Here is a 10,085-nt window from a genome sequence, read left to right on the forward strand (position 1 = left end):
CGGCGCGTGCGGGTGCGGCGGGGCCTTCCCACGCCCGGGCCGGAGCCCCAGTATGGAGGCCGTCGAGGCCTGGGTAACGGGGGCGGCGCCCCAAGCGGCGGCCGCCGCGAGCGCGTTGCGGTCGAGCGCGCGCGCGGCCGTGGCGATCTGGCGCGCGGCAAGCGGCGGCTGGCTGGCCGCGAGGTGCGGGGCGTTGCGCACGAGCGCCGGAGGGGGAAGGAACGCGGAAGGCGACATGGTGCGAGGGGGATGGGAAAGGGTTGAGGTGGTTGGGAGGGGAGCGGGGGGGTTTAGTAGGCGTCGTCGGCTGAGGGGTCGGGTCGGTATTCATATTCCACCGGAAGGGATTTGTAGGGGCACAATGGCCGCGGGCGCGGACATCTGTGGATAGTGAGGCGGCCAATGGGAGCGCGGGCTCGCACGACTTCCGCCGCCTCCAGATGTGCCGCCGACCTGATCCGCCGCTCTTACAGCAACTGACAAATAATCCCCTCGCGAACCATGTGGACACCACGTGGACACGTATGCCAACGCCTCGCTGGCACACCTGTTCGCGTTGGAACCCATGTACACGCGGACACTGGACCGGACGCACGCGCTGGAAACGTGTCGACGCAAGACAGGAGTCGCCCACTGAGTCTATGCACTTGCACTACACATATGCAGCGCTCCTGCCTCGGGGCGCTGCCAAAAAGAGTTTACTGAACAAGTCCTGCATACAACATAAACGCTTCTCCTCACCTCTCACTCACCCACTCTATTCCATCCACTCTAACTTCTCCTCCACCTACGGTGCGCTCGAGACTCCCCCCCCCCAACCTCGATACCGCATGTCCATCTACTCACCTTCTCCATCCTCTCACGCCCGCCTTGGCCGCAGTGCCCTCAGTGCGCTAGCCACCCTTCGCCTCCGTTCGCTGAACCGCCCCGTACGTCTCTCAACGTACGGCGACTGAAGTTCATCCTCCTCCTTCTCCGTCGTCGACCTCCCTCGCTTGCTCCTCCTAGGGGTCACCATGTGTTCTTCCTCTTCCTGCTGCTGCTGCTGCTCCTCCTCTGCGGCTTTCTCCTCCGCCTTCTTTTTCTTTCTCATCTGCCGCTGAGCCTTCACGGCTGCCTTTCTCTTGGTCCCCTGGATATGCCTATCCGCCCTAGATAGACGCGCAGACTTCCGCCGTCTCACCCGTTGCTCACGCCCCTCTTCTACCACATCTGCTTCTGCTTCCGAGTCCCCAATGCTACTCATCTCATTTTCGTTCTCACTCCCACTGTCTTCACTCTCAATCTTAAAATCTCTGTCAACACCCGCAGCCTCGAACGACGACACTGACATAATATCCTCCAATCCATTCACCGCATCATCCTCACGCGTCTCGACAGCCTTAGCCTTCGCCTTCCGCCCTCGCCGAGCCCCCTTTTTCCACATTCCCGCTTCTATCTCTTTGTCCATCTGCTGCACGTGCAGCATCCAGCTCCCATTCATGTCAGCTAAACCCATAAACTTCTCGATCCGAGTCACCGTCGCCTCCCTACTGTACCCCTCCTCTACCTGCTTCACGCGCAGCTCAAACTCCTCTTCCTCGTTCTCCGCATAACTTTTGAGTTCTTCCCTCCACGTTTCCACTAGCTCCTTAAAGTTTACTGAGTGCTTGTCCTTCCCGCTATCCGCAGGCCCTCCTATCACGAAGAACGACTCGACACACTCCTTAAACACAGCCTTGCGCGTCTCAAAACTCGTCGACTTTCCGTTGGCCTCAGCGTTAAGATAGATCCACAAGTACGCCAGCCGGATCGAGATCAGCGCCGTATCAAACGTCAGCGAGCATTTCACCCACACCGCATCGTCCCCCATCGTCGGGCTGATCGAGTCCCACAGCGTCTCTAGCACAGCCGCCGTCTTTATCACGTCCCGATGGCTCGCTGTTCCCTCGCGTAAAAGCACGCAGCACCGCCGTAACGCAGAGGCCGTCTCGCTAGCCACGATCCGCTTCCGCATGTTCACGCTGCCCTCGCTGTCGTCCAGGTGCATATACTTTTCCACTACGGCCGCCGTCCAAGTCTCCTTCTGCTCCTTCGTCCATTTTGAACTCAATTTGTCGGGAATTAAAAACTCCTCCAGACCTGCGTCACGTGAAATCCACGCCAGCACATTCTCGCGCAGAGTCATCAGCTCTCCAAACGGTAGTTCGGAAGGCACGCTTGACGGCATGATGGAATTTCGCTTTTTGAAATGGCGTTACTTCAGTTGGCCAAGTGCTTACCCGCTGTTCTCAACAGAGACAGAGAATGGGATGCAGTGGGACAGATCTTTCTGAGGCAAGGGCGAAGTCGGAAGCGCGAAGTCGAAAGCGCGCCAAGGCGGGAGGCGGCAACAACCCAAACGAATTTCTGTGGTTTCTGGCAGCACGAATTTTATTAAAAAAGAAGTAAAAAAAATGGCGTGGAGCCGCTCCCGTTATAATACAAATCCCCCGCCTTCCCCGACACGTAGATTCCGATTTCTGCTACTTTTCTGTATGCGGGCATGGGTGACTGTTTTTCTGTAATTTCAGAGTCTACAGTAAGATGGAAACTGAAATGAATGTGCACGCTCTAAGTGGATAATTGCTGTGGTCAGTGCAGCATGATGCTGGCGATGTGCGTAGTGTGATGGGGAAAGATATCAATAACTATGGGAAAGCAGGTGATTATTATCCGACGACAGTCGGGCTTAGCTTGTACGTGACGAGGAGTTTGGAGACGTAGTCCGAAGTGGATTTGCCGTTGCACACACTCGAGTGCGCGGTGCTGATGCAATATTGCAGACTCTAAACTGGGTAACTACAGTACACGGTCCTTAATGAAGATGGTGATCTATTTATTATGCTTGCAATGTATTTGCGTAGACACACGGAAACAGGGGAACGATGTCTGACAATGTGAACATGGCTGTCATCTGCGCAATGGGCGGATGAATTGATCTGGGTTGGACGCAATTATTCAGTCTCTTGGAGAGCAATACTCAGAGGCGTTGAAGTTTTTTCGGACGGATCTCTTTTGCTTGGTTCATCTAACGATTCCCAATCAAGTCCATAAAGTGTGTCTACACTGCGACTGAAGGGATCGCTAGTCTCACAATATTAAGGCCCGGTGAGCAACACAAAAAGAGGGACGGCTGTATATATCCCAAGAAGAAACTTCTCCAGCTCTGCCATGGCAGAAACCCACCGCAACTTGGCATTGCCACACATAACAATATTGATGTAAAGCGGCACGCAGGAGCTGATGTGGAGTAAACTGTCAAGACTACTGAACAACTGCGCATGACCTATCTCTTCCGTTGCTGATGGATCACCCCATTTTCGTCTCCAGGGGTCGAGCTGGTGCAACTCTAAAAGTCGAGCGGGCAGCTTACTCTGGGCACTGGCCGTATCTCTGCTTCTTCCCCCTACTTATCCCGGCAACAACAACCCAACCCAAGCGACACCTGTTCTCAGTCAGCTCGCAATATCTTACCTGCGGGACGAGGGAGACAGAGTACCCGGCGCTTCAAGATGCGGCCGAGGCGCAGGATAGGTAGTATGAAAGAAGGGGCCGGCGGGGGAGGAGAGAGAAAAGGGGGCATCAGGTGGATTCCTGGGACCTCGAGTACATTCTCGAAGAGAGGCTGGCATCTCATCCACAGCGCATATGTCTTTACACAAAGTAGCGAAGCGTCTCTGCAACAAAGTTGCTGACATTTGCCTCGTGAATCGCATATATCGGGACTGCTTTCGACCAAGCACGTTCTGTGTGAACATGATGGCGGACAGTACCCCTGGAAACGTATCTAAATTTTTAGGGGTACAATTTCGAACTTCTGATCTGGCGATGGAGCCACTCTCCCATTACCGACGGGGAATGAACTCGTTCAGTTTTGTACCCGTTACTCTTTATCGCTTTCTTTCAGTCTCAATCGAATTTCTCACTACTATACTCCTACGACTTTCGAAACCCTGCTTATCTGAAGCACTGTTCCACATGCGATGAAATCAAAAACACACTTTTCACTTTCTTATTCGGCACAGGGTTGAACAATCTAGAATGTCCTCCGTCCCTTGCGACTCAAAACACCTGCTAGAACTCTTTCATGAATGTCGCATGGAAAAAAAAATAAGCCTGTATCAATAGAAAACTATAGGAGGCCCGATCAAAAACATTTTGACCGGAAGTATATATCTGCAGTTTAGATATGGCACATGACCAAGGAGCACAAAGCGGAGGGTCAAGCTACAAACGGCCTACCTTCAAACCAGCTTCGTAGATCTGTCATCTTCATCGCCTGTTCCGGCGTTTTGAGAGAAAGAGCTTTCCAACCAGTTTCATCTTCGCCGGCTTCTCTTCCTTGTCGCCATCTCTTCTTGCCCGGGGCGATGACGAATCGCCCATATCCTCGGCGTCGCCACCCATTTTTGCTCGCGGCGTCTTCGAAAACGGCGTCTTGTCACCCTTTGTTGGCGAAACGATTGACTGTTGCAAAGACTGAAAAGACCGGGGAGACACCTCCTCTCTTTCGTCCTCTACATCCCCGCAAAGAAATGAAGCCCGTTGCTTCATTTCACCGCGCTCACTATCTGGAAACTTCAGCGCCAAATTCCTTTGCTCCTTCTTTTGCATAGCTCGTTCTGAGAAGCAGTGAGTAGTGGATACTGCAAATCTTGGCGAAGTGTTGACAGTCGAAGCGCTCCCAAAGAGTTTGCTTCGAAGTAACCCTTTTTCAAAATCCTGAGCGACTCTTGTGCCTATGTTGCACCAAAGCCCGAGAAGCCGCTGTCCTTCTTGTGTGTGACGGAGAGCAGCCCTGAATATCAAGCAGGCTCTTGCCCCCTTCCGAGATAAAAAATACTTACTTCCAACTCAACACATCAAAAGTGCAGCAGCTGACAAGGAAAGCAAGCCCTAAAAGGTATCCACAGAAAACAGGCTGCTCGCAGAGCCATGGAAAGAACTTCTGCCCTAACTGTCCTCCTCGATGTAAAGCTTTTCAGGCTATCAACTCCGTCAGCGCCGTGTAAGTTGTCCACCTAATAGTTGTTCGTCTGAGGGGTATTCTAATCATGAACTTGGAAGTAGATTCTTACACTTTCCCTTTTCGGCCTGCTTCGACGAGTGTCGAATTTTCTTTGGAGCTATATATTCTGAGAGTTGTTTCAAGAGATGGTCATCAGGAAGAGTCAGATTTGATTTTGTGATATGTTAAACAGGCCCTACATCTAATTTTTACTTTTAAGGAGAAGCAATTTCGTGGCATTTAAAACAAACTCTTTCATCCTTGACTCACCCCACAAGGCGCAGGACGAGAACCAACCAGCACAAAACGTAATGCTCTTAGAAGACAGAATAATGAACCGCGAAGCGCTCCAGATCAAAAACATATACCAAGCACACAGGAGGTGTATTGGAGCTCTATCCGAGAACACAAGTGACCCGCATTACATTCGGATCGCGTGCGTAAAAGGCAGCGTGGGAGGATCACAGTACGTAGTCAAAAACAGAGGGGACGAGACATTGTAGACACGCGCACGAAGAACAATGGTAAAGCCTGACCAAATGGTTTAAACGAGTAGTTTATTCAAAGAGTGCAGTGCATCGACTCTGCTCGCGGGTAAGGCGATGCAGCTCTAGCGAAAACAGTTTAGATGATACCGATTTTAGATGCGACGTCAAGGGCATCGTGGTCGTTTGTAAGTCTGACGTATGCCTTCTTTTGTCCATCGGGGCGTACGAGGGTGTTGACCTTTGCGGCCTGAATGTCGTACATCTTGGCGATAGCGGCCTTGATCTTCGGCTTGTTGGCGCGGACATCGACGATGAAGACAATAGTGTTGTCGTCCTCAATCATCTTCATGGCGCTCTCGGTAGTTAGCGGGTACTTGATGACCTGGTGATCATCGAGCTTGGGCTTCTTCGCAAGGGCCTTCCGCGGGTACTTCGGGTCGCGATCGAGCTTGAGGGTTTCTGGCCGGCGGAAATGGACGGAGGTTCTGGTCTTCTTGCCTTTGACGATTTTGATACCCGTCTTCGCGGCAAGCGCGGCCTTATCAGATTTAGACGCTTCTGCGCAAAGTCGAGGCCAAAGGTATTCAGATATTGTCGGAAAAATCGAAGGCGCAGATCGAGGGGAGATGAGAACGGCGTGTTGCGATGCATTGAGATTGGAGTGTTCGTTCAAACGCATATTCAAATAGATGAGCAAACGCATGTATCAAAAGGGCGACCATTTCGGATAGCGAGAAACATGCGGCAGATGGGGAAATTTGTCGATTCGATTCCAAAGGAGAGGCGCTGATGGTTAGCAACTGGGCTGCGAATAGGCGGCGATGTGCAACGGGAATTTGGGCGTGGCGAATGGATTGCTGTGAATGCAGATTGCACGACACGTACCCTTGACCATTTCTGTTCTCTGTCTGAAAAGGAGGTGTTAAGGGATGTGGAGTCTGCGATGAAATCGAAGATTGGATTCTGTTGCGTGTTGGCGTGAAGCGGGGCGCGGGGATGGAGCTACCGCGCGAGAGCGTGTCGCCGGCGACAACAGAGGCGAGAAACACTTGCCCTAAACGCTCTCCGATTGGATCAATCGATCGGGAATCATACCACAGCAGCAAATACATGTGAGCAACTTCTTTCAGCCTTTTTCAATTTCAGTTTACTGTAATTCAATTTCAAGTGTTCGCCGTGCATTACAGTCAGACTAAAATGTGTGCTACACCAGTACAGCCGTGGGTGGACACGTCAACCTCTGAGGCGACGATACAGTATTACTCTTCATAGATTCCTTCACCGTAGACACATGATTCCCAGATTTATCACAAGTGTTACCCTTCGAAGGGTAGCTAATCCCCAATCTCCGCGGGACCATGCCTATTATCGCAGAACAAATCGTTAGGCTTTAGGGCGAATCGTCAGGGGAGCGGCTGATGCGGCACAGCATGCAGCCATGGATGGGATCGAGCCCGTTAGCCTCTCGCAAGAGAACCACCACCCTATCGCCACAGAACAACCCACACAGGCGCAAGTGATGACCCCAATTATAGACGAGGAGAGCATTGACCCGCGGGACATACATGCCACTGACCGCACGTATGGTTCTGCAGTTCGCACGGTACTCGCAATGTTGGTGCTATCCGTGGCCATCGGTAGACAGTTCACAACGGCCACCACCGTTGTTTCCGCCGTCTTTATTGCCTTCGCACTTGCTCTACTTATCTTTTCTGGCATTCGGCACCACCTCAACCTGAACAGCATCAGACGAGGCATAATCCGAGTCGATGGCATCACGCCGCTGTTCTTTTTCGTGCTCGGATTGGTGGCCAATATCGGTGCCCTCGTGTATACGGTTCAACGAGTGACAGAGGCAAACGACATCGCCAAGTAGAGCATCGCGCGGCCCATTGCAGTATTGCATAATTTTAATTTATATGCTCGTTCCAAAAGTCAGAGCTCATGAGCCTTTGCTCATTGCATGCGAACGTCCGTTGGGGTTGTGAATCACCGTCACTGACGGATCTGTCACGCACCATTCGTACCATACCTTTGACGGCGACACGCATCGCCACATGTGCGCAGTAAGCGTCTGTCCACCCTTAACATAAACTGGGGAAGCTATTGGGAAGAAAATCGGGAACCACGAAAACATCCTGTCCGAAAACGTCTCAGGATTGATCGAAAGCTTAATCCCCTTGTAAAGGTCTGTCTCGAAAAAGCCTGCAAAGCCATGTACGATGTTCGTCTCTGACACGCAAAATTCTAGCTTGGTATATCTGGAGTTGTCGATTACCACTGCTCTGTTTGGGTGCGTAAACGTAAACACAGGTTGTGGCGCGGCAACGAGCTTACCCCGATGGATCTTCACCACATATGAAGTTTCCATTTCTTTCATGCTATCACCATATGCCTTGACTTCATTGTGCAACTTGGTCGAAGACAGAGGGGCAAGAAAACTGGTGTAGCTGCAAGGAATAGAAACCCCGCCTTCCCTCAGCAAACTGTTTGCGCCATCGAGACACTCGGGTGAAAGCTCGTTGTCACCAAACGATCCCAACAACTCAGACACCAAAATGTCGGCTTTGACCTCGCTCTTCAAGGTGCGCATATCGCCCGGCACAACGGTGACATTTTCCCAGCCAGGCTCCCGCTGCATGTTGCGTAACGTGACAATTGCGTTAGGATTCTTTTCGACGGCATACACCTTGACGCTGATGCCTGTCGACTCTGCAGCGTCCAAGCAGCGCTTGACGAGCGGCCCACGTCCCGCGCCGACAACCATAATGACGATTTCCTTGCCTTCTTTCCCCGTTTGCATATCAACTAAGCACATTCTTACGGCTTGCTCATAGGCCGAATATTTGACCGGATCCTTCTCAAAAGTCTCATACATCTGACTTCCCAAGTTGTCGGCGAGCGGTTGCAATGGGGCCTGCAAATAGTCATAGTACGGTGCCTCGTATGTCTCTGCTTCAGAACTATCGGGCATCTTGCCAAACAAATGTGCGAGATATTGGACAAAGGGCCTGTAACCATCGCCGCCTTTGACCTTGTGAGCTCTGCCCGTGAGGGCGAAGAAAGGGCGCATCTTGAACATGGTCTTAATAAAATCTTGGTGCTTCCTGGAGAGGACCGGGTATCCAACCTTATTGGTGACATACGACGAGGTCGACAGCAAAACCACGCGGACCGGCTCTGCGATCCAGCGCTCCAGCAACGGACGCAACGGCAAGTCAGGCGTGAGCTCCAGTGCGACGCCGAGATTGGGGTGCTCCCCGCACATGGTGCGAATAACATTCCACACCTCCCACGGATCAGTCTCGTCCTCTGACGGGAGCTCGACGCTGGTCTCATCCGCCGCAAACGACGACAACGGCACCCTGCCCGGCAAATCGACAACCGGCAAGCGGAGCCACAGCTGAAGAGTCGGGGCTGCGAGCAAAGCCGCGGACAGACAGCGGGCCAGATTGGCCACGCCCGAGCGTCCGCCATTCGGGGGCGGGATGACGAGCGCGCGCAAGCTCATGTGCGCGGCGAAGGAAACCTCCTCCGCAAACGCGGCCTCGGACGCGGTGCGCAGGGCCGTGTGCGGCGAGTCCGGTCGGATCCACGGCGAGAGCTTGGCGACGACGCCGGCCATCCACTCGCCGGACGACAGCTCGAGGTCGGAGCGCGTCAGCGGGTCCGTGCGGATGATGCGCGGCGGGAGGTCCGGTGATGCAGGGACGGCCGGCGGAGACGCGTGCACCGACATGCGCTCGTAGCGCGGATGTGCCAGCGGCGCAAGCACGAAGTCGCAGCCTGACACCTCCGCTAGCTCGAGCGAGGCGCGCAGGCGAGGGACGGCGATTACATCGAGGCCGATGTTCAGCTGGTGCCCCGTTTGTGGGTGCGTCACGACCATGGTAGGGCGATAAGGGGGGGGGGGGAAGGGGGGTGGGATGGGGCGATGCGCGCGGGCGCTGGAGGCGTTGTGAGGGAGACGATGGGGGCAGAGATGGAGGGGAAAGTGAATGCACAAGGTGTGAGAGGTGGGGAACGTCGATCATACTTTTGCGAAAAGTGGTCGGATCAATGTCGGAAGGATCGGGATGGCGGTGCTGCATCCCGATCTGCTGCATTGTTGTCTGCACACAGGACACTGGAAAGGGCCAGTCACTTCGCACGCCTATTGGGGATACCCTACGCCTTCTACAGCACACTCCCTCTTCGGTACACACTCTCACCACCTACTCCAAACTCCCATTCCCCCCCGCCCTCTCTCCCACGCACCGCCATGAACCGCTCCTCCACGACGGCCTCGGACTCTGCCTCCGCCTCGGGCTCGGACTCGGAGTCGCTCCTGACCATGACGCCGACCGCCGCCCCCGCGCTCGCGCCGCGCGACGTGTCGGAGGACGCGGACCTCTTCGCCGCCTTCGACCGCTACATCGCCTCGCCGCCGGTGGAAGCCGCGCCGCCGCTCGCGGGCCTCGCCGCGCGCCATCCGGCGTGCGACAAGGACGTGCTGCGCGCCGTGCTGGCCTCGGTCAACGACGACGTGCCCGCGGCCGAGGCGCTTCTGCGCGACGCCCCGCGGGCCC

General features: G+C 54.1%; 6 protein-coding genes; 1 reads left to right on the plus strand and 5 right to left on the minus strand.

Annotated features, from left to right (window-relative positions):
* CHC_T00000207001 (hypothetical protein) overlaps nt 1–237 on the minus strand; it is a 2,539-nt gene extending 2,302 nt beyond the window's left edge. The window contains exon 1 of the mRNA XM_005719208.1: nt 1–237. This exon is cut by the window's left edge and continues 2,106 nt beyond it. Coding sequence (XP_005719265.1) covers nt 1–237 — 237 coding nt within the window.
* A 622-nt stretch (nt 238–859) lies between these two features.
* CHC_T00000208001 (hypothetical protein) lies at nt 860–2,209 on the minus strand. The gene has a single exon (XM_005719209.1). The coding sequence runs from the start codon at nt 2,207–2,209 to the stop codon at nt 860–862; it is 1,350 nt and encodes a 449-aa protein (XP_005719266.1).
* Nucleotides 2,210–2,831: 622 nt separating this feature from the next.
* CHC_T00000209001 (hypothetical protein) lies at nt 2,832–3,658 on the minus strand. XM_005719210.1 is given in 2 exon segments: nt 2,832–3,472; nt 3,473–3,658. The coding sequence occupies 1 exon segment, from the start codon at nt 3,656–3,658 to the stop codon at nt 3,473–3,475; it is 186 nt and encodes a 61-aa protein (XP_005719267.1). The 3' UTR covers nt 2,832–3,472.
* Nucleotides 3,659–3,669: 11 nt separating this feature from the next.
* CHC_T00000210001 (hypothetical protein) lies at nt 3,670–4,008 on the plus strand. Its single transcript, XM_005719211.1, has one exon. It carries the CDS (start codon nt 3,670–3,672, stop codon nt 4,006–4,008), a length of 339 nt encoding a protein of 112 aa, XP_005719268.1.
* Nucleotides 4,009–5,549: 1,541 nt separating this feature from the next.
* On the minus strand, nt 5,550–6,517 carry CHC_T00000211001 (hypothetical protein). XM_005719212.1 is given in 4 exon segments: nt 5,550–5,653; nt 5,654–6,075; nt 6,403–6,412; nt 6,413–6,517. 2 exon segments carry the CDS (start codon nt 6,410–6,412, stop codon nt 5,654–5,656), a joined length of 432 nt encoding a protein of 143 aa, XP_005719269.1. The 5' UTR covers nt 6,413–6,517; the 3' UTR covers nt 5,550–5,653.
* Nucleotides 6,518–7,385: 868 nt separating this feature from the next.
* CHC_T00000212001 (hypothetical protein) lies at nt 7,386–9,406 on the minus strand. XM_005719213.1 is given in 2 exon segments: nt 7,386–7,459; nt 7,460–9,406. 1 exon segment carries the CDS (start codon nt 9,404–9,406, stop codon nt 7,460–7,462), a length of 1,947 nt encoding a protein of 648 aa, XP_005719270.1. The 3' UTR covers nt 7,386–7,459.
* Between the last annotated feature and the right edge of the window lie 679 nt (nt 9,407–10,085).

This window comes from Chondrus crispus, genomic scaffold, assembly GCF_000350225.1.
Source record: "Chondrus crispus Stackhouse genomic scaffold, scaffold_466, whole genome shotgun sequence".
In the NCBI taxonomy this organism is placed as follows: domain Eukaryota; phylum Rhodophyta; class Florideophyceae; order Gigartinales; family Gigartinaceae; genus Chondrus; species Chondrus crispus.

Bases quoted from the DNA above. Each gene is read 5' to 3' on its own strand.
- CHC_T00000208001 (XM_005719209.1), bottom strand. From the start codon at position 2,209: ATGCCGTCAAGCGTGCCTTCCGAACTACCGTTTGGAGAGCTGATGACT.
- CHC_T00000209001 (XM_005719210.1), bottom strand. From the start codon at position 3,658: ATGAGATGCCAGCCTCTCTTCGAGAATGTACTCGAGGTCCCAGGAATC.
- CHC_T00000210001 (XM_005719211.1), top strand. From the start codon at position 3,670: ATGTCTTTACACAAAGTAGCGAAGCGTCTCTGCAACAAAGTTGCTGAC.
- CHC_T00000212001 (XM_005719213.1), bottom strand. From the start codon at position 9,406: ATGGTCGTGACGCACCCACAAACGGGGCACCAGCTGAACATCGGCCTC.